This window comes from Salmo trutta, chromosome 19, assembly GCF_901001165.1.
Source record: "Salmo trutta chromosome 19, fSalTru1.1, whole genome shotgun sequence".
NCBI classification, from domain to species: Eukaryota; Metazoa; Chordata; class Actinopteri; order Salmoniformes; family Salmonidae; genus Salmo; species Salmo trutta.
In genome coordinates, this window is record NC_042975.1 from 25,398,184 (window position 1) to 25,426,180 (window position 27,997).

The 27,997-nt window shown below is 42.4% G+C and overlaps 3 protein-coding genes and 1 long non-coding RNA gene across 4 annotated transcripts; 2 read left to right on the forward strand and 2 right to left on the reverse strand.

Moving 5' to 3' along the window:
* Positions 1-7,003: 7,003 nt before the first annotated feature.
* LOC115154207 (uncharacterized) lies at positions 7,004-10,644 on the forward strand. The gene is made up of 3 exons (XR_003867843.1): positions 7,004-7,044; positions 10,078-10,241; positions 10,372-10,644. It is a non-coding gene; the product is annotated as an uncharacterized LOC115154207 (long non-coding RNA).
* Positions 10,645-14,676: 4,032 nt separating this feature from the next.
* LOC115154210 (uncharacterized) lies at positions 14,677-16,144 on the reverse strand. The gene is made up of 2 exons (XM_029700206.1): positions 15,013-16,144; positions 14,677-14,880 (listed from the first exon to the last, which is right to left on the reverse strand). Exon 1 carries the CDS (start codon positions 16,023-16,025, stop codon positions 15,420-15,422), a length of 606 nt encoding a protein of 201 aa, XP_029556066.1. The 5' UTR covers positions 16,026-16,144; the 3' UTR covers positions 14,677-14,880; positions 15,013-15,419.
* A 4,953-nt stretch (positions 16,145-21,097) lies between these two features.
* LOC115154209 (rhomboid domain-containing protein 2-like) lies at positions 21,098-22,723 on the forward strand. Its single transcript, XM_029700205.1, has 3 exons — positions 21,098-21,480; positions 21,698-21,845; positions 22,094-22,723. Exons 1-3 carry the CDS (start codon positions 21,285-21,287, stop codon positions 22,581-22,583), a joined length of 834 nt encoding a protein of 277 aa, XP_029556065.1. The 5' UTR covers positions 21,098-21,284; the 3' UTR covers positions 22,584-22,723.
* Positions 22,724-22,738: 15 nt separating this feature from the next.
* Positions 22,739-24,461, reverse strand: LOC115154208 (uncharacterized). Its single transcript, XM_029700203.1, has 4 exons — positions 23,810-24,461; positions 23,310-23,594; positions 23,041-23,177; positions 22,739-22,876 (listed from the first exon to the last, which is right to left on the reverse strand). The coding sequence occupies exons 1-4, from the start codon at positions 24,320-24,322 to the stop codon at positions 22,831-22,833; spliced, it is 981 nt and encodes a 326-aa protein (XP_029556063.1). The 5' UTR covers positions 24,323-24,461; the 3' UTR covers positions 22,739-22,830.
* Positions 24,462-27,997: the final 3,536 nt, after the last annotated feature.

The window sequence follows — 27,997 nt, forward strand, 5'->3', positions numbered from 1 at the left end:
TGCAACCAGACTCACCTGGGGTGCTGGACACAATGGAGGTTGAAGGTGACGCTGCCTGTGGTCCGTATGCGTAAGCCAAAGCGACTCAGCCTCTCTCCCTACTGTACATAGACAGAGTCCAGGGGTAGCTGGGAGAGGGTCAGAAGGGAAGGAGCAACGACCATCTCTTTCAAATGCCAGCGTGAATCCTGGAAGGAGCTTCATTGCAGCGATTGGACTGCATGGAGTCAACCATCATCTCAAGTGAACAATTTCAGCTGATAGTTCCAACAAACGAGGAAAACTTGACTCTAGAAAAGTTTTTTTCCACGAGAGGACTACACATTCTTCATCTCAACGTTAGAAGTCTTCTTCCCCAGATTGAGGAACTTCGCCTACTCTCTAGTAACTGTAAGGTGGGAGTGCTTTGCTTTACCGAAACATGGTTGGATGGTTCGATAACAAACACTGAGATTGTAGTTGAAAATGATGTAGTAATTAGAAGAGACCGCAATCGCAAAGGCGGGGGAGTTTGTATTTATGTCAGATCAGTTATTGGGTTCAACTATAGATCAGATTTAAACCATGACGAGATTGAAGCTGTGTGGTTGGACATTTTATTACTGAAATGTAAACCTATTATAGTTGGAACTTGTTATAGGCCACCAGACCAGTACAAGTTTTATGAATTGCTGGAGGAGACTTGCTCCAACTGTACAGACTTTGGTAAATCAGAGGTTATTGTTACTGGTGATTTTAATACAGATATGCTCAAAAAGGGCCATGCTTCTTTTGAAGCTCTTAAAAAATGGGTAATCTGTTTGCTTTATACCAGCTGATTAATGAGCCCACCAGGGTCTGTCCTTCTACCAAAACCATCATTGACCTTGTGTTGGTGTCAGATAGATCAAGGATATCAAACAGTAGGGTTGAAAACTATGGGCTCAGTGATCCTTCCATCATTTTCTGTAGTAGGAAGGTTCAGAAAACAGCTTTTAATTGACATAACTTAATACAAATTAGGGCTATGAAGAATTATAGTGCAGATATTTTTGTTAATTGTTTGAGCAAATTGGACTGGTCTGCTGTATTGAAATGCATTGAGGTGGAGAATGCCTGGGGCCATTTTAAATCATTGTTTTTACATGCTGTAGATAAGCAGGCTCCAGTAAAAAAAAACGAATTAAGCAAAGAACTGAATCATGGAAAAATGATAACATTTTAAATTCAATTAAGGGTAGAAATGAACACTTTCTGGAGTTTAGGAAATCCAGGGCAGATGATATATTTATAGACTATAAGAAATTAAGAAATGAGGTCAACAGGATGATACAGAAGGTCAAGAAAGAATATTTTAATGACAAAATAGTTGAAAATAGGAACAATCCGAGTAAATTCTGGAAGTGTCTGAAGCTGTTAGGTTATAGTAACAGATTAAAGACCAAAGCTCTCAATCTTAGCTTGGACATTGGAGGAAAGGTTCCATCAGATAAGACCATGGTTGCAGACAGTCTGAATAGCTATTTTGCAACTATAGCTAATACATTAGTTAGCAAGTTACCTAGTCAATCAGGTTGCTATTGGGAGTCATGTCCAGCAGTTTTACTCACAGCAGAGGATTCAAGTAGATGTTTTTTCATTTGAAAAGGTGTCTGAGTCAACTGTGCTAGAGAGGCTGAAAGAACTTGACCATTCCAAAGCAACTGGCCTTGACAACATTCCTGCCAGATTTCTAAAGGATGCTGCGGTAATTATCACCCCCTGTGTAACTCACATTGTGAATCTGTCTATTGAACTAGGGTGTTTTCCCAGTGAACTAAAACTTGCAAGGGTCATTCCTTTATACAAAAAAGGGAATAAGTTAGATCATGGAAACTATCGGCCTGTCTGAATCCCCTATGCTTTATCGAAGGTCATGAAAAAGATTATGTTCAAGCAGATTTACAGTTATATTTCCTTGCATAACCTATTCTATGAGCTCCAATCTGGTTTCAGGAAATCCCATTCCACTGACACCCGCCTACTATATCTGACTGAACACATAAGGAAGGAAGAAGACGGAGGGAAATTTTGTGGTATGGTTATGTTAGATCTCCAAAAGGAGTTCGATACAGTGGATGATGAGATTCTGTTAATCAAACTAAGACCCATGGGCTTTAACAACTTAGCAGTAAAATGGGTCAGCTGTTACCTACAAGGAAGAAAACAGATGGTGGATGTGGATGGAACCCTGTCTAAACCCAAAATCTTGAACTGCGGGGTACCCCAAGGGAGTGTGCTGGGTCCACTTTCATTTCTATTGTATATAAATGATCTGAAATCTGCCTGTACATGTGATCTTTTCCTATATGCAGATGATTCTGCACTGTTGGTTTCCCACAAAGACACAGATGTGGTTGAGAAAGCCCTCAGTGCTGAACTTCTGCATGTCAGTAAATGGCTATATGACAATAAGCTGTCACTTCATCTTGGAAAAACAGAGTCCATCTTGTTCGGGTCCAAAGTGAAACTGAGGAAATCCACAGATTTTAAGGTGGTAGTAGGTGACATAGTAGTCGCAGCAAAAGACTCTGTTAAGTATCTTGGATGTGTGCTAGATAACCATCTGACAGGGGATGTCACGACTTCCACCGAAGTCGGTCCCTCTCCTTGTTCGGGCGGCGTTCGGCGGTCGACGTCACCGGCTTTCTAGCCATCGCCGATACACTTTTCATTTTCCATTTGTTTTGTCTTTGTTTTACACACCTGGTTTCAATCCCCCAATTACTTGTTCATTATTTAACCCTCTGTTCCCCCATGGTTGTTTGTGAGTGATTGTTTGTCTTGTATACGGTCCGTTATTGTGAGCTCGGATTATTGTGTTGTATTTGTGAATACTTGAGTAAATACGTTGATTACTCATATCTGCTGTCCTGCGCCTGACTCGCTACACCAGCTACACACAGGCATGATTACAAATGTTCATCTGTACAAACAATAGTACGCAAGTATAAACACCATGGGACCACGCAGCTGTCATACCGCTCAGGAAGGAGACACGTTCTGTCTCCTAGAGATGAACGTACTTTGGTGCAAAAAGTGTAAATCAATCTCAGAACAACAGCAAAGGACCTTGTGAAGATGCTGGAGGAAACAGGTACAAAAGTATCTATATCCACATTTAAATTTTTTTAGCTAGGCAAGACAGTTAAGAACAAATTCTTATTTACAATGACGGCCTAGGAACAGTGGGTTAACTGCCTTGTTCCGGGGCAGAACGGCAGTTTTTTCTTTTTTACCTTGTCAGCTCGGGGATTCAATCTAGCAACCTTTCGGTTACTGGGCCAACGCTCTAGCAACTAGGCTACCTGCCGCCCCAGTAAAACGAGTCCTATATCGACATAACCTGAAAGGCCGCTTAGCAAGGAAGAAGCCACTGCTCCAAAACCGCCATAAAAAAGCTAGACTACGGTTAGCAACTGCACATGGGGACAAAGATTGTACTTTTTGGAGAAATGTCCTCTGGTCTGATGAAACAAAAATAGAACTGTTTGGCCATAATGACCATCATTATGTTTGGAGGAAAAAGGGGGAGGCTTACAAGCTGAAGAACACCATCCCAACCGTGAAGCACGGGGGTAGCAGCATCATGTTGTGGAGGTGCTTTGCTGCAGGAGGGACTGGTGCACTTCACAAAATAGATGGCATCATGAGGGAGGAAAATTATGTGAATATATTGAAGCAACATCTCAAGACATCAGTCAGGAAGTTAAAGCTTGGTCGCAAATGGGTCTTCGAAATGGACAATGACCCCAAGCATACTTCCAAAGTTGTGGAAAATGTCTTAAGGACAACAAGGTCAAGGTATTGGAGTGGCCATCACAAAGCCCTGACCTCAATCCTATAGAAAATGTGTGGGCAGAACTGAAAAAGTGTGTCCGAGCAAGGAGGCCTACAAACCTGACTCAGTTACACCAGCTCTGTCAGGAGGAATGGGACAAAATTCACCCAACTTATTGTGGGAAGCTTGTGGAAGGCTACCCGAAACGTTTGACCCAAGTTAAACAATTTGAAGGCAATGCTACCAAATACTAATTGAGTGTATGTCAACTTCTGACCCACTGGGAATGTGATGAAAGAAATAAAAGCTGAAATAAATCATTCTCTCTACTATTATTCTGACATTTCACATTCTTAAAATAAAGTGGTGATCCTAACTGACCTAAAACAGGGAATTTTTACTAGGATTAAATCTCAGGAATTGTGAAAAACTGAGTTTAAATGTACATTTTAGTCATTTAGCAGACGCTCTTATCCAGAGCGACTTACAGTAGTGAATGCATACATTTCATTTCATGCATTTTTATTTTGTACTGGCCCCCCGTGGGAATTGAACCCACAACCCTGGCGTTGCACACACCATGCTCTACCAACTGAGCCACAGGGAAGGCCAAACATATTCGGCTAAGGTGTATGTAAACTTCCGACTTCAACTGTATATACGTAAGGTCCCTTAGTCAAGTATTGAATGTCAAGCACAGATTAAATTACAAAGACCAGGGAGTTTTTGAAAGTCTCATAAAGAAGGGCAGTGATTGGTAGATGGGTAACAATAAGAAATCAGACATTTTATATCTCTTTAAGCATGGTCAAGTTAATAATTAGGCTGTGCATTATGTATTAAACCACCGAGACACATCAAAGATACAATCGTCCTTCTGAACTGAGTAGCAGGACAGGAATGAAACTGCTCTGGGATGTTACCATGAGGCCATTGGTGATTTAAAAACAGCTACAGAGTTCCATGGCTGTGATGGGAGAGAACTGAGGATGGATCAACAACATTGTAGTGACTCCACAATAATTACCTAAATGACAGAGTGAAAAGAAGAATACAAATATACAGAATAATAATAAATAATACATATTCCAAAACATGCATCTTGTATGCAACAAGGCACTAAAGTAATACTGCAACAAAAAAACAGCAAAGGAATACACTTTTTGGCCTAAATGCAAAGTGTTCTGTTTGGGACAAAACCAACACAACACATCAATGAGTAACTGCCTCCTTATTTTCATAAATGGTGGTGGCTGCATCATGGTATGGGTATGCTTGACAGCAAATACTGGGGAGGTTATCAGGATAAAAAGAAACAGGATGGAGCTCAGCACAGGCAAAATCCTAAAGGCAAACTTGCTTCAGTCTGCTTTACACCAGAGAAAGGGAGAGGAATAAACCTTTCAGCAGGACAATAAGCTACAACAAAAGGCCAAATCTACACTGGAGTTGCTTACCAAGAAGGCAGTGAGTGCAATTACATGCACACAATAATCAAATCACATTTTCAAATCAAATCAAATGTTATTAGTCACATGCGCCAAATACAACAGGTGTAGACCTTAATAATGTGATTATTGTGGATAGTCAGATTAATATAATACTTAGATTAAAATGTTTACATGCTTTGCAAGAAGAACGATTTCCCTAGTAATCCTTTTACATGGACACAGCACTCTGATAATGCAGAACATCGCCAATCAAAACAAACATTCTACCATAACAAACATGTTATTTTTGGGAAACATATTTGATTCTGAGTCCGGATATATACATTTTATATGTGAAAACTACTTCTGAAACGCATGCATTGTTGTTCAAACACACTTCACTAGGGCTAAAGAGGGAGGGTCACTTGGTTGGTCCTGGCACATGCGCAGATCAAATACGCTGCTTGGAACGCCGATTAAGGTGTTCACATGTCCTGATAATTCAGAAAACCAGGTGTTTTAATCAGCGTATGCTTACTTCGATTTTGACGTTACGCCGATTAAGATAAACAGAGTAAGGTGTTTACATGACTATTGCATAATCTGCCTACTTCCATAATCAGTTTAATATCGAATTATTGGTGATGAGAGTGAGAGCATACAGTATTAAAATAAAGACCCCATGGGATCTGAAATGAGTGTGGGGTGCCCTCTTGTGTCTCCTTTTTGTCCGTTTGAGGATCCTACAGTCACCCCTAGTAGAGGTTCTTGGAACACTGCTATTTAAATCAGAGCGAGGTTGACGAAAACCTACAAAGGTGGTGGTGCTATGTTGCGTGTTATCTTGAATACCAGGCAGCTGTTTGAGTACATAATTCAATGGTGTAAGATAGCGAATCATTGCATCACCGACTCAGTATGACTATAATGAACATGTCTAACTTGCACCGTAATGCAAATATTAAAAGACTAGATACAAATAGCTAATCCTGGCGACCAATGTTCTAGCATTAATTAATTGAGGCAAGCAGATCAGAGATGTCAAGGCGATGCCCAAGAATATGCTACAGTTTGTGTACAGTGTAAATAACAACTACCAATAGATCGTCTAAATTATAAGCATTTAGTCAATCAAATAGTTACTCTGTAAAACGAGGAATACAGTTACTCTATTTAACTAATAGTATGAAAGAATTGACACTCAAACAATTACAGCGTACATGAAATACATGATACATTACAGAATAACACAGAGTATATGACTATCACCAATAGGCTAAAACAACGTGGTAACACGTGTCTTCAGTTCAGAATAGTCTCTGTTGGCATGTGGACTAATATGTTGTTGAGTTGTGTTCTTACACTGGTACAGTCATGCCATATGAGAGATGTATGACTGCGCATGTGCGAAAATAAATAAAAGTGCATTTTCCCCTGTTCTGGTTAAAACACCAATGATGAACATGTGTGTTTATTCCTCCGTTAAGTAAACCGGTATTCCTGTCCTGAAGATGTTAGCACCAACAGGTTATGGGCCCAGGAGGGAACATGGAAGCCGATGGAATAGATTATATTTCGACGGAGATGAAAAAAACAACGAGTTATGGGAGACAAAGTTTTTGGGGCACTTGCGTTTGCTTGGGCTAAAGGCCGCCATATTGAGCGTGGATGAAGATGAAGAAGACAGAGAGAAAAATGAAGAAGCCTACGCCGAATTGATACAGGTTTTGGATGATAAAAGCCTTTCCCTGATAATGAGAGAAGCAGCAGATGATGGGAGAAAAGCGTTGAAGATATTGAGGGAACATTATGCAGGTAAAGGGAAGCCACGTGTGATTAGCCTCTACACTGAACTAACTTCTCTTCAGAAAGCCGCTGACGAAAGTGTTACGGACTATATCATTCGTGCTGAGACGGCTATTACAGCACTGAGAAATGCTGAAGAGACTTTAAGTGACGGGCTGTTGATTGCAATGATTCTGAAAGGTTTGCCCGAATCATTTAAGCCGTTTGCCATCCACATAACGCAGAGTGACGAGCCGACAACTTTTGGCAAGTTCAAAACCAAGTTGAGGAGCTATGAAAGCACCGAGAAGTTTAGCGCCATTTCTACTGACGACAACGTGATGAAGGCAAGTAACATTAAAGTTAGCTGGCCAAGAGGGAGAGATAAAGGGACCGAGATAACCTGCTTCAACTGTGGCCAGAAAGGGCACAAGGCCCGGGAATGTACCGCTACTGGAGAGCGCAAAGCACGGAGACAGTGGTGTAGTTTTTGCAAGAGCTCCACTCATACTGACGCAAATTGCAGACGAAAAAGAAGAGACAATGTGAAACAAGCAACAGATGCTGAAAGCCACACATTTGCATTCAGAATAAGTGACTGTCAGGTTAGTGGACTGAAACAGAAAGGGCTGATGGTTGATACGGGAGCAACGTCACATATAGTCACGGACATCGGGAAGTTTAAGGAGTTTGACGAGACTTTCAAACCGGAAAAACATTCCGTGGAGCTGGCTGACGGAACAAGAACGAATGGTGTCGCGGAGAGGTGCAGCGGAGGTTTACCTGAGAGACAACACGGGTCGTCGGGTAAAAACAACGCTGACGAAGGCGCTGTACGTGCCGTCGTTTCCACAGGACATTTTCTCTGTTAAAGCAGCGACAGCCAACGGAGCTTCAGTCAAATTTCGACAGGGGTGTAACAAGCTCATCCACAAGAACGGTACCACTTTATCTACATGTGAAGCAGAGTACATGGCACTGGCTGCTACTACACAAGAAAGTTTGTACCTTGTACAGTTATTGGGCGAGATGGATAGTGAGTGCCAATATACACCAGTAACAATCTTTGAAGATAACCAAGGTGCAATTGCTCTGTCAAAGAACCCAGTATGTCGTCAGAGATGTAAACATGTCGACATCAGATATCATTTCATTCGATCTGCACTCAGTGATGGTAAAATAAGTATTGAATATTGTCCAACGGCAGACATGGCTGCAGATGTTTTGACTAAACCTGTAACGAAGTTCAAAAATGAAAAATTCTTGGGTTACATGTTTGGAATATAAACTGACATTTGTGAGATGAATAACTAAGCTAAATGTGTTGATAAAGTTAGGTTGAATACGACTTGTACAGTATAAGAGCAAGTGGGGGTGTTGGCATGTGGACTAATATGTTGTTGAGTTGTGTTCTTACACTGGTACAGTCATGCCCTATGAGAGATGTATGACTGCGCATGTGCGAAAATAAATAAAAGTGCATTTTCCCCGTTCTGGTTAAAACACCAATGATGAACATGTGTGTTTATTCCTCCGTTAAGTAAACCAGTATTCCTGTCCTGAAGATGTCAGCACCAACAGTCTCTAAGAGAAAACACGATGTGTGTTTGATACACACAGGAGCTTGGTAGCAAGTTCTCAAAGTATTAACAAATTCACTGTCCTTTTAACTGAATTCAAGCAGAAACTCACGCCCAAACTGAATTAACATTCCTTTGCACTTTGCTAGTTAAAACAAAAGACAGGAAAACACAGCCAGATTCAAATGCAATAAACGCAATGTAAATGATAGACGCGCATCCTTGTGTCTCCCTCTTTGAACTATCCGCTGCCCGACGAACAAAATAACACTCCCTGTAACAATAAACCATAGCACTTACAGTACTTTGAACTCATTGATTCACGTTTTCACCTGTCTTCACACCTCTCCTTGCGTCAGTGACCCCAGGACTTCCATGGTTCCCAGCCAGTCAGGAGTATTATCACCGTATGATTCCACTACAGTAGTCATTTATGGAAAACAAATGAAAAATCAGAGAGCCTGTCATGCCAAATAGTGCCCCCCTACAAAAAAGCTTTTGCGGTTTCCAGGACTTCACTGCCGAAACATTGCAAATAATACTTTCCGAAGATGCTTTTCTTTCTCAGGCCCCAGAGCCTGTAGGGATGAATCTGAATAAAGGAGTACGTTGGGTTTTGTTTATTTGTATTTTGTTAATTATTTGGGCTGATGTACAGCCAGGGCAGCATGTGCCTGTGATATTTGTTTTTAGACCGCCATGGTGTCAAAGAAGACCCTGTATGTCGTCTGATATAAACGACGAGCGTTTAGTTTTCTTTACCACATATTTGTCTTTATATAACAGAATATTGTTAAATAGGAATAAATCATTTAAGCTGTTTTTTGGATTGAAATTGCTAGATACTGTAAGGTTCCTTATTTACTTACATCAGCCTGCCTAGTCAGCTGTCTAGCCAGACAGTTTTGTTTAGCTAATGTTAGTTGCTAGCTAACTGTTTTTGTAGCTTTCTGTTTGTATGTAACTTTCACTTCAATGGCATCTCTCGAGGAGATGTTATTTTATCTTTCCTACCAGGCAAAGTACTATGAAGGCAGCAGTGATCTCGACAAGAGGCGCAACATTCAGAGAAATTCACAATTCAGAGTAAAGTTAAGCAGTTAACTTCAATTAGATAACTGGACGGATTTAGATATGTACAACCATTTTCCAACTAACGTTAGCTAGTTGCTAGCTATATATATATAGTTCAGTGGAGGCTGCTGAGGGGAGGGCGGCTCATAATAATGTCTGGAATGGAGTAAATGGAATAAAACACGTGGTTTCCATGTGGTTGATACCATTCAATTGACTCCATTCCAGCCTTTATTATGAGCCGCCCTCCCCTCAGCAGCCGCCACTGACATAGTGGAGGAAGAAAGTGAGAAAGAAAGGATGAAAGGAAGAGAGTGGAAGATGGACAGAGAGAGCGAGCGAGAAAGACAGTCGTGCAAATGTACTTAGACTTTAGTATTTTAACAACTCTTCTCTTCCAACTTGTTAGGCAATCATGTCTACCTACGGGGGAAGGATGGCCAGCAACACAGGAGTATGATATTTACAGAGAAGAAGGCCGTGCTGACCGAGATGCATGCTGACCATTTCGGAGTGAAGCGCATGATTACCAAAATCAACCAACGCGTTTTCTGACAGGGAATTGTCGAGGAGGTGGGCAGCTGGGCAAGTGAAATAAACTTTGTTTATCAATCACATTCTATTATATGTGAAATTATTATGATTTCAATTAATGTCATATCAGAGAGCACCCAATGTTTCAATTTGTCACTTTTTTTTATAGGTCAGTACCCTGTTTAGCCTACCAGAAGTTTGAGAGGGTGAAGACTGTGGCGCCGGAGTTGAAGCCATTCAAAGATGTTTCACCATGGCACATAAACGATAAGTGTCCCAATTCAAATTTTGCTCTGATAAGTTGTTTTGTAATGGTTTCTTTATTTGGCCACAGCAGAGTTCAATATTCTAGAATGTGTGTGTGTGTCAGTATCCTTACAAATATGAACATCTGCATACTGTATGACACAGATACGGGTAAGAATAAAGTCTACACAGACAAGTTCTGGCCTGGTTTAGATCTTATCTGTTGGAAAGATAGCAGTTTGTCTCTGTGGATGGTTTGTCCTCTGACAAATCAACTGTACATTTTGGTGTTCCTCTAGGTTCCGTTTTAGGACCTCTATTGTTTTCACTATATATTTTACTTCTTGGTGATGTCATTCGGAAACAATGTTAACTTTCACTGCTATGCGGACGATACACAGCTGTACATTTCGATGAAACATGGTGAAGCCCCAAAATTGCCCTCCCTGGAAGCCTGTGTTTCAGACATAAGGAAGTGGATGGTGGCAAATGTTCTACTTTTAAACTTGGAGAAAACAGAAATGCTAGTTCTAGGTCCCAAGAAACAAAGAGATCTTCTGTTGGATCTGACAATTAATCTTGATGGTTGTACAGTCGTCTCAAATAAAACTGTGAAGGACCTCTGCGTTACTCTGGACACTGATCTCTCTTTTGACAAACATATCAAGACTGTTTCAAGAACAGCTTTTTTCCATCTATGTAACATTACAAAAATCTGAACATTTCTGTCCAAAAATTATGCAGAAATATTAATCCATGCTTTTGTCACTTCTAGATTATACTACTGCAATGCTCTACTTTCAGGCAACCCGGATAAAGAACTAAATAAACTTCAGTTAGTGCTAAATACGGCTGCTAGAATCTTGACTAGAACCAAAACATTTGATCATATTACTCCAGTGCTATCCTCTCTACACTGGCTTCCCGTTAAGGCTAGTGCTGATTTTAAGGTTTTACTGCTAACCTTCAAAGCATTACATGGGCTTGCTCCTATCTATCTTTCCAATTTGGTCCTGCTGTACATACCTACACGTACGCTACGCTCACAATACGCAGGCCTCCCTATTGTCCCCAGAATTTCTAAGCAAACAGCTGGAGGCATGGCTTTCTCCTATAGAGCTAAATTGTTATGTAATGGTCTGCCTATCCATGTGAGAAACGCAGACTCGGTCTCGGCCTTTAAGTCTTTATTGAAGACTCATCTCTTCAGTAGGTTCTATGATTGAATGTAGTCTGGCCCAGGGATGTGAAAGTGAACGGAACGGCACTGGAGCGACGAACCACCCTTGCTCTGTCTGCCTGGCCAGTTCCCCCCTCTCCACTGGGATTCTCTGCCTCTAACCCTATTACGGGGGCTGGTGCTCTTCCATGCTGTCCCTAGGAGGGGTGTGTCACTTGAGTGGGTTGAGTCTATGACGTGATCTTCCTGTACGGGTTGGTGCCCTCCTCGGGTTCGTGCCGTGGGGGAGATCTTTGTGGGCTATACTCGGCCTTGTCTCAGGATAGTAAGTTGGTGGTTGAAGATATCCCTCTAGTGGTGTGGGGGCTGTGCTTTGTCAAAGTGGGTGGGGTTATATCCTGCCAGGTTGGCCCTGTCCTGGGGTACAGTCGAACAGGGCCACAGTGTCTCCCGACCCCTCCTGTCTCAGCCTCCAGTAATTATGCTGAAATAATTTATGTGTCGGGGGGCTATGGTCAGTCTGTTATATCTGGAGTATTTCTCCTGTCTTATCCGGTGTCCTGTGTGAATTTAAGGTAGTCCTCTAATTCTCTCTCTCTTTCTCGTTCTCTTCTCTCGGAGGACCTGAGCCCTAGAACCATGCCTCAAGACTACCTGGCCTGATGACTCCTTGCTGTCCCCAGTCCACCTGGTCATGCTGCGGCTCCAGTTTCAACGGTTTTGCCTGCGGCTATGGAACCCTGACCTGTTCACCGGACGTGCTACCTTGTCCCGGACCTGCTGTTTTCGACTCTCTCTCTCTACCGCACCTGCTGTCTCTAACTCTGAATGATCAGCTATGAAAATCCAACTGACATTTACTCCTGAGGTGCTGACCTGTTGCACCCTCTACAACCACTGTGATTATTATTATTTGACCCTGCTGGTCATCTATGAACGTTTGAACATCTTTGCCATGTACTGTTATATCTCCACCCGGCACAGCCAGAAGAGGACTGGCCATCCCTCAGAGCCTGGTTCCACCCTAGGTTTCTTCCTAGGTTCCTGCCTTTCATGGGAGTTTTTCCTAGCCACCGTGCTTCTTCATCTGCATTGCTTGCTGTTTGGGGTTTTAGGCTGGGTTTCTGTATAGCACTTTGTGACATCGGCTGATGTAAAAAGGGCTTTATAAATACATTTGATTGATCTCTCTAACACTTTAAATGTTAGGGGTCGACCTCATTGGACCCTTCACGAAATCCAGGAATGGCAACAGCTGGTGTCTGACGGCGACTGATCACTTTACCAAGTGGGTGGAGGCAATACCCATTAAGGTCAGTAAAGGAAGAGTACTTGCTTAACTCTAAATTCCCTTCTGTAACCCATTAAAAGGGGTGCTTGGAACCAAAAATAGATTTTTGTTTTGTATGATACCCATCAAGGACGAGACTAGCGAGGCCAAGGCAATAGTGGACATCTTCAACACCCACGGTTCTCCTGAGGTCATTTTGAATGACCGAGGTCATGAATGCTGGAACAAGGTACGTATGTTATAGGTTATATTCTGTCAACAATGGTTTGTTATATTTATTTTTTACAATTTGTTTTTGTTTTTCCATGATACACAATCAGATATATTTCAATATCTTGAAGTACATTGTCAATAGATATTGCTTTCCTACCCCCTCCTTCAGGTTTGGTGAATGGACCAACCAGACCCTCAAGACTGTCATGAGCAAGTCCCTTGATTGGTACCAGGAAGGGTGGGAGAACAACCTGAAGGTAATTCTCTTTGCACACAACAGCAGCATCCATGCTGAGTATGGACAGGAGCTGCAGCTGTTGACTAAGAAAACGATGCAATTGTATATACAATTATTGCATATACTGTAGTGTTTGAAATTTGCGATTGACTTAGTGTTTGTCTATTGCTATTTTTGCATAACGTACTTTCAGATCACTGAAACCCCACCTGATGTGATGGAAGTTGTGGAACCAGATCAGAACGCCTTCGAGTTCTACCTTCAGGCACAGACTGAGAAGGATGTGGAGGTTTTTGACCAGGTAAAAATGATTGTCCGCTGTTAATTTATTTTCTGTCCCTCCAAGAGATATGTAAGAAATGTATTTGTAATATGAAATATAATTGCATGTATTCCTGTCATCAATCAAGGTGAGACTGAACATGGACAAGGCGCAGGAGAAACAGAAGGAGAGCTACCGGAGCAGAGTGTTTACGTCTCTGTCTCCTACCCTGTTCCCTTTAACTCTGCTCCTGTTCTCCAGGACCTAGGGGTCCTGCCCAACACCCAGACGTGGATCCACCTGATGTTCTCCATTACCAACCACCCTCCAACTTTTCATTACATCATCTATAGCTACTGTTGTCATGTTATCATTATCTGCTAAGAAAGTTCTTGCTCTATCATACTGGCCCTCTTCACTTCCCTTTGGCCAAAGAAGACCTAAGACCCCAATGCCAGACACTGCCCTGCGGCCGGTGCTGTCCTTCGGATGAGACTGTGCACACAGAGGTCCTATCTCTCTGTGGTCACTAAACATCTCATGGCACTTATGACATGAGTAGGGGTGTTGACCCTGCATCTCCTGGCTATATTTCCAAGCCTGATAACTACACGCTATGTAAATCCAACCCATTATCATTCGCTACCCTAGTAGGCTGTATGGGAACCAATATAATTATTGGGTCTTTTTTAATTTATTTTTTAAAGAATGGTGCATGTCTCAAAATATAACAATGAGACCAATATGTGTATTTTGCTAAACATAGTTCCTGTTTCTGAAAGTAAGTTTCTCTGTGTGTTGGAGGAGTAAGCAATACTCAAAATCTCTGCGAGTGTGTGAGTGTGAGTGTGTGTGTGTGTGTGTGTGTGTGTGTGTGTGTGTGTGTAGTAGTAGTTGGCCATTATTTCTTTGAACATCTCAGTTTGGGCAGCAGCCACTGGAGAAACCTGTCAATCAAACACAACAGGAGAATAAATAGTAGTTTGCCATTAAACATCAGATCGCTGCTCTTCCTCTGCTACCGCATTCAATTTCTATAATTCTCTACATCATTCTATTTCTATAAATCTCTAAAATGCCCTTGTTATGTTGCCCTCTTCTATTTCCTCACCTCTTCCTCAGACTCTTCTTTTCCTCTTTCTTGTCCTCCTTACTTTCTCCAACATTTTCCACCTGCTGCATCTTGCTGGCCTTCTCTTTCTTCACTTGCTTTTTTCCCTTGCTCTTTTTCCTTTTGACCTTCCCTTCCTAAATATTTTTGTCAAGGAGATAAAGTAATATAAGCATATGGCTATTTTCTACTCTTGAGCTATGATATCTAGAGGCATGATATACTGTAGAAGGACATATGGCCAATATTCCCTTCCTGTTTCCTCTCACCTGTGGGGTCACTCCTGACATTTTCTGGAGCAGCTTCCTGCCGTTCTCACTCAGGTTGGTGATTGGGGCCAGGCGAGGGCTGCGGTGGTATGGTAAGTACTCCACAGCAGGCAAAGCAACAATGACAGAGACAGGGCTTGGAGGTGTCAGAGGCTTTGGGACATCCTTTTGGGAGGGACGGGCCACAGCAGAGGGCAGGGCCCGTAGGGCTTCAGCCAGGGTCCGGGGTGCTGAGGTCACAAGAGGAGAGAGGCCAGACACAGGACCAGAGACTATCTCTGGGCTCTGTAAGACCAGAAACAACAAACAAACTGTCAGGACAGTGCTATGTCATACACAATCTGTAGATATACTGTATGACTAATCTATAAATACATTAGATACATGACTACACGCAATAAGTAAGATTAATTTACAAAGCTCTGGACATAGTTCTTTTTTTCAGGCTTGAGGAGCCTGTTCTCAGCTATTCTGGTCTGCATTTCTGCCATGCTCTCTACCATTTTGGCCATCTCTCCAGTGCATTTCTTGAAGGCCACTTTCAACCTTTCCAAGTCATTCAGCCAAGTGTCCAGGTTTACTGCCTCAAGATCACGTTCACTGCAGTTTCTCTTCATCACTTGGATCAGTGCCCTCACCTCTTCGCCCATCCTCCCTTTGTCTTCCCTATTCACATCTTCATCCCTCAGTCTTTCCTCCTTCCTCCTCCCCATCCACTTCTCAATCCAGGCTCTGAAGCATCCCTCATTCTTCTGCCTCTCTTGGTTGACGTCCTGACCGTCATTGACCTTCTTCAGGCCTTCCTCCAGGTCGAGCTCTATGGAGGCCAGTTTTTTTTTAATCCTCCTCAGGCTCTCCTTGTTGGTGTTGGTCCACTGTGTCTTCTTGTCCAGCTGCTCCTTGCAGGGCCGGACAGTAGGGACCAACTCCATCAGGCGTGATGCCTTCTTCAGGGCACTCACAGAGGCAGGGAGAAGGATGTTGGGCTTGGCCACAATAATCTGTACAGACATAGGGTCAAACCATTGAGATGTAACACACACTAGTGATGCATTAACTCATAAGCAGCAGTCCCGCGGTTATATCCACAGGGCGGCAGGTTTAGGGTCATGAAATATTATGTGGGTGGCGGTCGGGTTAAATAAAAAGAAAACAATACATGAAAAAAATCCATAAATGTATCATTCTTGTGTAATTTATATCTTTAGGCTATTTAGCATTTGTGCATAAACCTAAGCTGTGGGACATAACTTGGCGCATGCCAAATAGACTAGACACCAATCACCAAACACTTTTGGGAAAGGGCAGAAAAAGTTATTGTTGATCCACTGACGCAAAAAGGACAATGTCAGAGGTTAATTCAATAAGAGGAAAGCTACAAAATGGAAAGTTGAAAATAAAGAAGGGATGGCCAGAAAAGTAATGTATATAGTCGGGCGGTTGCGGATGGGTTATTAGCAATTGCGGGTGGGTTTGGTTGAACAAACAGCTGACCTGCGCACCACTAACACACAAACACACAAATGTAAGAGAATACCAGTCGAGGGTCCTTCAGTGAAGCCCCTTTTCTCTGTAGTTCCTTTGAAGGCCCAGGACTGTCCTCAGCAGAGGCATCATTGCCATTATCACACTGTGTGTCAGAGAGCTAGTTGGTCATAGTCCATTCTCCACATTCAGTCAAAGAGTTACTCAAATACATGGTGCAGAACATACCAGAAAGTCTGATTCATCCAAGGAGTGGAGAGACAGATTGTCGTCCTCTACCATATCCCTCACTTCAAACTTTGTCACCTTTCCATCCTCCTCATCCTTCACTATCAGCGGTGGTGTCCTCCTTTCATGATCCTCATCATCAGACTGTGTATCAGAGTCAATTAGTCTGAGACTATTCTCTTTACAGTCATATCACTCAACACATCTATGGTGTACAACTCTCTTACCTCAGATTCACAGTCAGTGAAGGAGTAGATAGAGATGTCATCAGAGTTGGAGGATGAGATGACCCCATCATAATTTCTCTCCATCAGCCGAGTCACCCTTCCAGACTGAGGAGACAGACAAAGGCATGTACTTAGGGCAGCCATAAAATACACTGGCATTGACTGCCAAGAAAATGTTGAATATTTAGGCAATCCAACATAGTTGTACAAGTAGTGAGTAATTCATGGGTTATTGAAAATGCAAGTGTATTGAAATGCAATAAATGCAACTCCCATAACATTAGGGATGGGACTAAAGACCTTCCACACTGTAGGATTCTTTAGCATTTCCAATGAATGATTGTCAATTCAACCAAGCCAACCAAAATGGCCATATGAATCAACAGATTGATCTATCTGTTGTGTCTCTATGGGAACAGCAGAGATGTCTGACCTGGCTGAGAGGCTCTGGATTGATGTCCCGTCCATCCCCAGATGTCTGTTCCTGCCCACAGCTCTCAATGATTGGCTGTGAACAGTAAAGAAAAAATGTAACACTCTTTTGCTCATTTTGGCCTTGGAAATAACTTGGAAATAAATGATGTAGCCATCAATAAATCATTTAAGTAGCTACTGTTATGTGATTGATTTGAATGTGACTTACAGGCCTTTTGTGGATCTGAGGGGTCTGCGCTGAAGTAGACTGTCAAGACAGCATTCAATTTCAAATGAGTTTAGATGGGGAGGGATATCTGCAGTTGCTTTTATTGTGATAACTGCAGTTTGTACATGGAGCATAAGTAATGTTTATGTGTAATTGTTTTCAGGTCGGATTTGACTTACAGGCTTTGGTCTTCTGTGCACCTTACCGGTTGGCCACATCACAGAATCAGGGGTGTTCACCCTCACTGGATTCAACTGTCAACACAACACTCCATTTAAAATGTGATGACAAAGACAGAACACAAACTAAATAAATTGGTATTTACCACATAAGGGCGGCGCCTTAAAGCTCTTTTGATTCTCTCATCACTACGGTCCATCTTGCTTTCTGAGGGATACATTTTCATCAACTGATTGGCACAAAACATATCCTAACACACACACACACACACAGACAAATGGCATGCCATTCCCTATATAGTGCACTTACTTTGACTTGTGCCCATATAGTGCACTTGTTTTGATCTGAGCCCACTGGGTACAGGTCAAAAGTAGTACACTACAGGGTGCCATTTGGGACCTCTGCAAAGAATGTAAGTGCCTACCAGACATTCTAAACGCCAAATCACCTTGTGCAGTGCGAACGGGTCTAACCAACCGTTTCCAATCGTAGTATTCTCTGCACAGCGTCAGCTAGGGCAGACTATGCGGCAAAAGATTACCTGAAACAACCTGATTTAAGAAAGAGATTGTAGTGATGATATATATCAAAGCTGAACACAGTTTATGTAGCGAATTGATCCTTGGTTACGTCACAAAAGGTCACCGCGCATAATACGTCACAAGAAAGTCGTGTATGGGACCGGACTGGTGGCATCTTCCCCCTGGTTGTAACTTATAACTGACAAATCAAATCTATGTAGCTATCTATCTAACTCAAATGTCTGTTGAGGACTCTTTGATAATCACATTTGAGGCACATGTCAGCAGGTGGCCGTGTCTTCAAATGCAGTAGTTGATGATCTGTGCAACAGTTGAGCAACTTTGAAGTTGTACATTTATTTGGGGGCTAGCAAGCTTGCCCGCCTATTTCTACAATTAATATTCTTATAATCGCATTTTAAACCTAACCACACTGCTAATCTAATGGCCCAACCTTAAATTAAGACCAAAAAGCTTATTTCTGTTTTCATACATTTTTACGATATAGCCAATTTGTACTTTGTGGCTGTGTTATCTAGTGGGAATCTCTAGCTGGCTAGTTATCTACCCTCGCGTTCCGCAATATTGGAGAAAAAGTTGATTGATAATCCAAGTACTAGTTTGAAAAATATGCACTGGGCATCAAAATGATCTCCCGAATAGTTTTAAAAGATGTGGTTCAGAGGTTCAAGAGTTTTACTCCTGAGTTAAGGCTGGGATTTGTTTACTGTCACTAACGTTACATATTTCGGTTTATCAGAGGATGTCTTCAGTCTTGGAATGACAGTTTTTGGCAATGGTCATGGTATGTTAGCAAGGAGGGGCTGAGTGAATCAACAATCATATGCTCGGTACAGGGGCGAAAATCTGATATCAACTTTGGAGGGGACAATTACATGAAATTTTCTCAAGAGCAATTCCTGAGGGGGACACCATAAGTAGTGCTGTAACACATAGCCTACATTGTAATATGGTAATGTGTATTGAGGAACCAAAGAAATAAGGTGTTTGCCGTACTCCTAACTACCGGTACCCAAAACTACACAACTAATCACAACAGCAATACCATTGCCTTTAACAAATCTTAGTTCAGTCACCAATTTAAGTTGAGAGTGGGGGTATCCATGGCATTTTCCAATTATGTTCCTATTTTACAAGTAAAAAAAATTGAGAACCTTTCATAATGTTGCCAAACAAAGACTCAACAAACTTACCTGAGACTCCCTGTCTCTGCCAGTCTGTCCCTGCATATCTGTCCCCATCTCTGCTGTCTGTGTGCCATCTGTTGCCTGCTCTGCCTAATGACATAATTGTGAAACATTTCCATTAGAATTTCATTTATCAACTAGTCTTTGAGATATTAGGCTACTAGGGTTCTTACTTTGCGTTTTGGTGTACTGAAAAATACTCTGATGTCCGTCTTTTATTTTTCTGCCATTTTTCTACCTGGCTGGCTGGCTACACACACACACAGTGTGTAGGTTATTTACAGTAGGAGATGGGCTTCCATCATCTTATAATTTATCATTCTATTTGGGCTTCGATCTAAAAGGTAGCTAGCAAATGTGAAACGGATTAAAATGACAAGAGTTGACAGCTGTATGAGTTCACCATTTACACAACATATGCTGCAACCTTTTGTAATTTTAATAGTTTGTTTCATATTGGCTGGCTTCCAACAATAGCTGAATTTGCAAAGCTAGCGAGCACCAATTCCGTTTCAGTGGTGTTTGCTATAATCTTTGCTACCCGGGTTAAATAAAGGTGAAATAAAATAAGTAAATAAAAGTTCCCTTGCGACAATTTAGCTTTTGCAACGAGACCATTAAATATATTTAAGACAATGGTAGAAGAGAGTGTAGTTCTGTTCAGTTTGGACTCCAGTTTATCGCTAACCTTATCACAGGGACTTTGAAGCACTAACTTACATCATCTGCATGCTGATCTTGGAATAAATTGACGATAGCAAAGATTCCATCTAAGACGAGGCCACATAAATGGAATAGGTACTAGCTAGCTTAATAGTTAATATTTGCGCGCTAGCTCTGCATATTCAGCTAGTGTGTGTGCGCGATTGACTGGATTAACCTCACGTCAGTTACGTTCATTGAGTGCCTTTCAGACAGTGGATACGACCCCTCTGTTACCTTGCCAACTAAGGAACTGGCAGTGGATCAAACCATTGTGAGGCAAAGGGTGGGGGGGTCGCAATCTTTTGAAACTTAAAAACGGGCTATTAAGTGTCTATTATCAGCACAATTGCTTTCATTGCGTATTATTAATATTATTTAAATTACATAGTTATGTTTCAGTGATATATTGGGGGGGACAAATCATATTTTTCCCAGGATGGGGGGGTCGTGTCCCCCCCGTCCCCCTGGGATTTCCGCCCCTGGCTCGGTAGCTACTTTTTATTGGGAGTGTTGTAACGTTAGCTAGCGTGCTAAAACGTATAGCTAATGTAACAGACGGTGCCAGTAGACTACAGCAGCAAGCTACAACACATCACGCCATGTTTATGTCTGTCAACTCTATCACATATGTTTTAATCCTTTCCTCTTCCTTTGCAGTGCACAAGCTCAATAAGGTTCCGGAGTGGCGCAGCGGTCTGAGGCACTGCATCTTAGTGCAAGAGGCGTCACTACAGACCCTGTTTCGAATCCAGGCTGTATCACATCCGGCTGTGATTGGGAGTCCCATAGGGCAGTGCACAATTGGGCCTGCATCGCCAGGGTAGGCCGTCATTGTAAATAAGAATTTGTTCTTAACTGACTTGTCTAGTTAAATAAAAAATATAGAGTTACATACTCCTTCCACCACAAGACAGTGACCCAGCTACTCCTCAGTAATGGGGTTCTGGGGCCCCTCTGTGGTGACATTGAGAAGAGTGTGGGCAGCACTGTTTGGTTTCTGCTTCTCTCTATCAGCACAGGGGTGTTGTACAGCATACTGGGTCTGCTACTGTTTGGTGCATCTGCCCAGAACCAGATGGAGGGGTTCATACCAGTATCCCTCTCCCTTATGTATATGGCCACAGTGCACTCCCGTATGGTTAAGGGCTTTCTTTTCGGGGTCACTGTACCCATGTTAGCCCTGCCCTGGCTGTTTCTGTTCATCAAAACACTTTTGGTCCCACACACTGTCTTCCTTTGCAATGTCATCGCCATCATCGCAGGGGGGATCTGTATCCTTACTCCAACCTCATTGTGGTTCAAAATAAATGTGATACGCTCCTCTGCAGTATGTCACAGCTTTATAAGTGTGCTTAGTAGTGTAGTTAAGTGGTAATAGGTTATAGGTGTTGTATATGAGTCCTGCTGCTAAACATGATGTTATTTTTGTTTAGAAAAATCTTGCATCACTGCTTCACACATTCTCCTTAACTTGCACTGGTGAAACAGACGGAAAGGGCTGGCTCTCACTTCTGGACATGTCCGATGCCAGGGCAACAGTGCTGGACAAGAAGATGCCTTTCAGGCGGCTGAGGGACATTGGTGTCCTGTATGTCCCTGCATCAATAGAGGCGAGAAGGAAGACGGTCCACCCACCGTGAGTACTGAGAAAGCACCAGACCCATCATTTATCAGACAAGACAAGAGGTCATTAAATAACAATTGCTGTTATGCAAGCCAGACCACATGATGTACTACAGTATAATGAGGTGCAGTTATAATAGCTGATCCTCAGCTGTAATTGAATACTGTACAGTAGGCACCTAGTGGTCCCCCATGATTAGATAGAGAATCACTGGTATATTTAAGCTCTCTGAAATCTGTCCACGTTCTCATTGATTGCAGAATCATTCCAACCCCAGGCTCCTACCCAGTCCAAGCCTACGCTCCAGTGTCCTCTACCTCTAACCTACAGGCTACCGAGACCACACCAAAGACATTTGAAGGCTGGGCCCACTCCTACTATACACAGGGGAGCCCTGTTCAGGTCTCAGGTTATTACGGACACAACCATGGATATGGCCTCAAGCATAGCTTTGAGCCAAGTCACGGACATGGTCACAAACATGGACACAGCTGCAGCCACAGCCAAGGTCATGGACATAGTCACGAACACAGCTTTGGCCATGGACTCAGTCATGGGCATGCATCTGCCTCTCAAACCAGCAGTCACTGGGCTCCAGTGGCTCAACATCCACATTCTCAACATTCCCACCTCAGTCCACTGTCTGTGTCTGTCAGTGCCCCCCAGAGTTTCACAGCAAACATGCCGGAGTCACTGCCAGAATCTGTGACGGTTCATCCAGGAGCACCTGTGTCTTCACTGACAGATTGATGACTTCAATCAGTAACACCAAAACTCGCTATAGCTCGATTGAAATTCAAAGGCAATGTTCTCGAAGACTGGAAATGACCTTTACATTTCAAGCGCGCTATTTTCAGCAATCACAATCCTTGTAAAAACGACAACTCATGGTATAACTAATAACGTTTTTTTTACATTTTATTATGTCAGTGTGGTTATAAGACGCTATAGCTCTGAACTTCGAGTGTGTGTGTGTGTGTGTTGTAGTAGTAGGCCATTATTTCTTCGAACATCTCAGTTTGGGCAGCAGCCACTGGAGAAACCTGTCAATCAAACACAACAGGAGAATAAATAGTAGTTTGCCATTAAACATCAGATCGCTACTCTTCCTCTGCTACCGCATTCAATTTCTATAATTCTCTACATCATTCTATTTCTATAAATCTCTAAAATGCCCTTGTTATGTTGCCCTCTTCTATTTCCTCACCTCTTCCTCAGACTCTTCTTTTCCTCTTTCTTGTCCTCCTTACTTTCTCCAACATTTTCCACCTGCTGCATCTTGCTGGCCTTCTCTTTCTTCACTTGCTTTTTTCCCTTGCTCTTTTTCCTTTTGACCTTCCCTTCCTAAATATTTTTGTGAAGGAGATAAAGTAATATAAGCATATGGCTATTTTCTACTCTTGAGCTATGATATCTAGAGGCATGATATACTGTAGAAGGACATATGGCCAATATTCCCTTCCTGTTTCCTCTCACCTGTGGGGTCACTCCTGACATTTTCTGGAGCAGCTTCCTGCCGTTCTCACTCAGGTTGGTGATTGGGGCCAGGCGAGGGCTGCGGTGGTATGGTAAGTACTCCACAGCAGGCAAAGCAACAATGACAGAGACAGGGCTTGGAGGTGTCAGAGGCTTTGGGACATCCTTTTGGGAGGGACGGGCCACAGCAGAGGGCAGGGCCCGTAGGGCTTCAGCCAGGGTCCGGGGTGCTGAGGTCACAAGAGGAGAGAGGCCAGACACAGGACCAGAGACTTTCCCTGGGCTCTGTAAGACCAGAAACAACAAACAAACTGTCAGGACAGTGCTATGTCATACACAATCTGTAGATATACTGTATGACTAATCTATAAATACATTAGGTATATGACTACACGCAATAAGTAAGATTCATTTACAAAGCTCTGGACATAGTTCTTTTTTTCAGGCTTGAGGAGCCTGTTCTCAGCTATTCTGGTCTGCATTTCTGCCATGCTCTCTACCATTTTGGCCATCTCTCCAGTGCATTTCTTGAAGGCCACTTTCAACCTTTCCAAGTCATTCAGCCAAGTGTCCAGGTTTACTGCCTCAAGATCACGTTCACTGCAGTTTCTCTTCATCACTTGGATCAGTGCCCTCACCTCTTCGCCCATCCTCCCTTTGTCTTCCCTATTCACATCTTCATCCCTCAGTCTTTCCTCCTTCCTCCTCCCCATCCACTTCTCAATCCAGGCTCTGAAGCATCCCTCATTCTTCTGCCTCTCTTGGTTGACGTCCTGACCGTCATTGACCTTCTTCAGGCCTTCCTCCAGGTCGAGCTCTATGGAGGCCAGTTTTTTTTTAATCCTCCTCAGGCTCTCCTTGTTGGTGTTGGTCCACTGTGTCTTCTTGTCCAGCTGCTCCTTGCAGGGCCGGACAGTAGGGACCAACTCCATCAGGCGTGATGCCTTCTTCAGGGCACTCACAGAGGCAGGGAGAAGGATGTTGGGCTTGGCCACAATAATCTGTACAGACATAGGGTCAAACCATTGAGATGTAACACACACTAGTGATGCATTAACTCATAAGCAGCAGTCCCGCGGTTATATCCACAGGGCGGCAGGATTAGGGTCATGAAATATTATGTGGGTGGCGGTCGGGTTAAATAAAAAGAAAACAATACATGAAAAAAATCCATAAATGTATCATTCTTGTGTAATTTATATCTTTAGGCTATTTAGCATTTGTGCATAAACCTAAGCTGTGGGACATAACTTGGCGCATGCCAAATAGACTAGACACCAATCACCAAACACTTTTGGGAAAGGGCAGAAAAAGTTATTGTTGATCCACTGACGCAAAAAGGACAATGTCAGAGGTTAATTCAATAAGAGGAAAGCTACAAAATGGAAAGTTGAAAATAAAGAAGGGATGGCCAGAAAAGTAATGTATATAGTCGGGCGGTTGCGGATGGGTTATTAGCAATTGCGGGTGGGTTTGGTTGAACAAACAGCTGACCTGCGCACCACTAACACACAAACACACAAATGTAAGAGAATACCAGTCGAGGGTCCTTCAGTGAAGCCCCTTTTCTCTGTAGTTCCTTTGAAGGCCCAGGACTGTCCTCAGCAGAGGCATCATTGCCATTATCACACTGTGTGTCAGAGAGCTAGTTGGTCATAGTCCATTCTCCACATTCAGTCAAAGAGTTACTCAAATACATGGTGCAGAACATACCAGAAAGTCTGATTCATCCAAGGAGTGGAGAGACAGATTGTCGTCCTCTACCATATCCCTCACTTCAAACTTTGTCACCTTTCCATCCTCCTCATCCTTCACTATCAGCGGTGGTGTCCTCCTTTCATGATCCTCATCATCAGACTGTGTATCAGAGTCAATTAGTCTGAGACTATTCTCTTTACAGTCATATCACTCAACACATCTATGGTGTACAACTCTCTTACCTCAGATTCACAGTCAGTGAAGGAGTAGATAGAGATGTCATCAGAGTTGGAGGATGAGATGACCCCATCATAATTTCTCTCCATCAGCCGAGTCACCCTTCCAGACTGAGGAGACAGACAAAGGCATGTACTTAGGGCAGCCATAAAATACACTGGCATTGACTGCCAAGAAAATGTTGAATATTTAGGCAATCCAACATAGTTGTACAAGTAGTGAGTAATTCATGGGTTATTGAAAATGCAAGTGTATTGAAATGCAATAAATGCAACTCCCATAACATTAGGGATGGGACTAAAGACCTTCCACACTGTAGGATTCTTTAGCATTTCCAATGAATGATTGTCAATTCAACCAAGCCAACCAAAATGGCCATATGAATCAACAGATTGATCTATCTGTTGTGTCTCTATGGGAACAGCAGAGATGTCTGACCTGGCTGAGAGGCTCTGGATTGATGTCCCGTCCATCCCCAGATGTCTGTTCCTGCCCACAGCTCTCAATGATTGGCTGTGAACAGTAAAGAAAAAATGTAACACTCTTTTGCTCATTTTGGCCTTGGAAATAACTTGGAAATAAATGATGTAGCCATCAATAAATCATTTAAGTAGCTACTGTTATGTGATTGATTTGAATGTGACTTACAGGCCTTTTGTGGATCTGAGGGGTCTGCGCTGAAGTAGACTGTCAAGACAGCATTCAATTTCAAATGAGTTTAGATGGGGAGGGATATCTGCAGTTGCTTTTATTGTGATAACTGCAGTTTGTACATGGAGCATAAGTAATGTTTATGTGTAATTGTTTTCAGGTCGGATTTGACTTACAGGCTTTGGTCTTCTGTGCACCTTACCGGTTGGCCACATCACAGAATCAGGGGTGTTCACCCTCACTGGATTCAACTGTCAACACAACACTCCATTTAAAATGTGATGACAAAGACAGAACACAAACTAAATAAATTGGTATTTACCACATAAGGGCGGCGCCTTAAAGCTCTTTTGATTCTCTCATCACTACGGTCCATCTTGCTTTCTGAGGGATACATTTTCATCAACTGATTGGCACAAAACATATCCTAACACACACACAAACACACAGACAAATGGCACGCCATTCCATATATAGTGCACTTACTTTGACTTGTGCCCATAGAGTGCACTTGTTTTGATCTGAGCCCACTGGGTACAGGTCAAAAGTAGTACACTACAGGGTGCCATTTGGGACCTCTCCAAAGAATGTAAGTGCCTACCAGACATTCTAAACGCCAAATCACCTTGTGCAGTGTGAACGGGTCTAACCAACCGTTTCGAATCGTAGTATTCTCTGCACAGCGTCAGCTAGGGCAGACTATGCGGCAAAAGATTAACTGAAACAACCTGATTTAAGAAAGAGATTGTACTGATGATATATATCAAAGCTGAACACAGTTTATGTAGCGAATTGATGCTTGGTTACGTCACAAAAGTTCACCGCGCATAATACGTCACAAGAAAGTCGTGTATGGGACCGGACTGGTGGCATCTTCCCCCTGGTTGTAACTTATAACTGTCAAATCAAATCTATGTAGCTATCTATCTAACTCAAATGTCTGTTGAGGACTCTTTGATAATCACATTTGAGGCACATGTCAGCAGGTGGCAGTGTCTTCAAATGCAGTAGTTGATGATCTGTGCAACAGTTGAGCAACTTTGAAGTTGTACATTTATTTGGGGGCTAGCAAGCTTTCCCGCCTATTTCTACAATTAATATTCTTATAATCGCATTTTAAACCTAACCACACTGCTAATCTAATGGCCCAACCTTAAATTAAGACCAAAAAGCGTATTTCTGTTTTCATACATTTTTACGATATAGCCAATTTGTACTTTGTGGCTGTGTTATCTAGTGGGAATCTCTAGCTGGCTAGTTATCTACCCTCGCGTTCCGCAATATTGGAGAAAAAGTTGATTGATAATCCAAGTACTAGTTTGAAAAATATGCACTGGGCATCAACATGATCTCCCGAATAGTTTTAAAAGATGTGGTTCAGAGGTTCAAGAGTTTTACTCCTGAGTTAAGGCTGGGATTTGTTTACTGTCACTAACGTTACATATTTCGGTTTATCTGAGGATGTCTTCAGTCTTGGAACGACAGTTTTTGGCAATGGTCATGGTATGTTAGCAAGGAGGGGCTGAGTGAATCAACAATCATATGCTCGGTACAGGGGCGAAAATCTGATATCAACTTTGGAGGGGACAATTACATGAAATTTTCTCAAGAGCAATTCCTGAGGGGGACACCATAAGTAGTGCTGTAACACATAGCCTACATTGTAATATGGTAATGTGTATTGAGGAACCAAAGAAATAAGGTGTTTGCCGTTTCAGTGGTGTTTGCTATAATCTTTGCTACCCGGGTTAAATAAAGGTGAAATTAAATAAATAAATAAAAGTTCCCTTGCGACAATTTAGCTTTTGCAACGAGACCATTAAATATATTTAAGACAACGGTAGAAGAGAGTGTAGTTCTGTTCAGTTTGGACTCCAGTTTATCGCTAACCTTATCACAGGGACTTTGAAGCACTAACTTACATCATCTGCATGCTGATCTTGGAATAAATTGACGATAGCAAAGATTCCATCTAAGACGAGGCCACATAAATGGAATAGGTACTAGCTAGCTTAATAGTTAATATTTGCGCGCTAGCTCTGCATATTCAGCTAGTGTGTGTGCGCGATTGACTGGATTAACCTCACGTCAGTTACGTTCAT

Coding starts and splice junctions, on each gene's coding strand:
- LOC115154210 (XM_029700206.1), bottom strand. CDS start 16,025: ATGTCTGTACAGATTATTGTGGCCAAGCCCAACATCCTTCTCCCTGCC.
- LOC115154209 (XM_029700205.1), top strand. CDS start 21,285: ATGGAGGGGTTCATACCAGTATCCCTCTCCCTTATGTATATGGCCACA. Junction 21,481..21,697: donor CATCATCGCAGGGGGGATCT/GTATCCTTACTC, acceptor CTGGTGAAACAG/ACGGAAAGGGCTGGCTCTCA. Junction 21,846..22,093: donor AGGAAGACGGTCCACCCACC/GTGAGTACTGAG, acceptor CATTGATTGCAG/AATCATTCCAACCCCAGGCT.
- LOC115154208 (XM_029700203.1), bottom strand. CDS start 24,322: ATGTCTGTACAGATTATTGTGGCCAAGCCCAACATCCTTCTCCCTGCC. Junction 23,178..23,309: donor TGTCAGGAGTGACCCCACAG/GTGAGAGGAAAC, acceptor AAAAATATTTAG/GAAGGGAAGGTCAAAAGGAA. Junction 22,877..23,040: donor AAGAAGAGTCTGAGGAAGAG/GTGAGGAAATAG, acceptor TTTGATTGACAG/GTTTCTCCAGTGGCTGCTGC.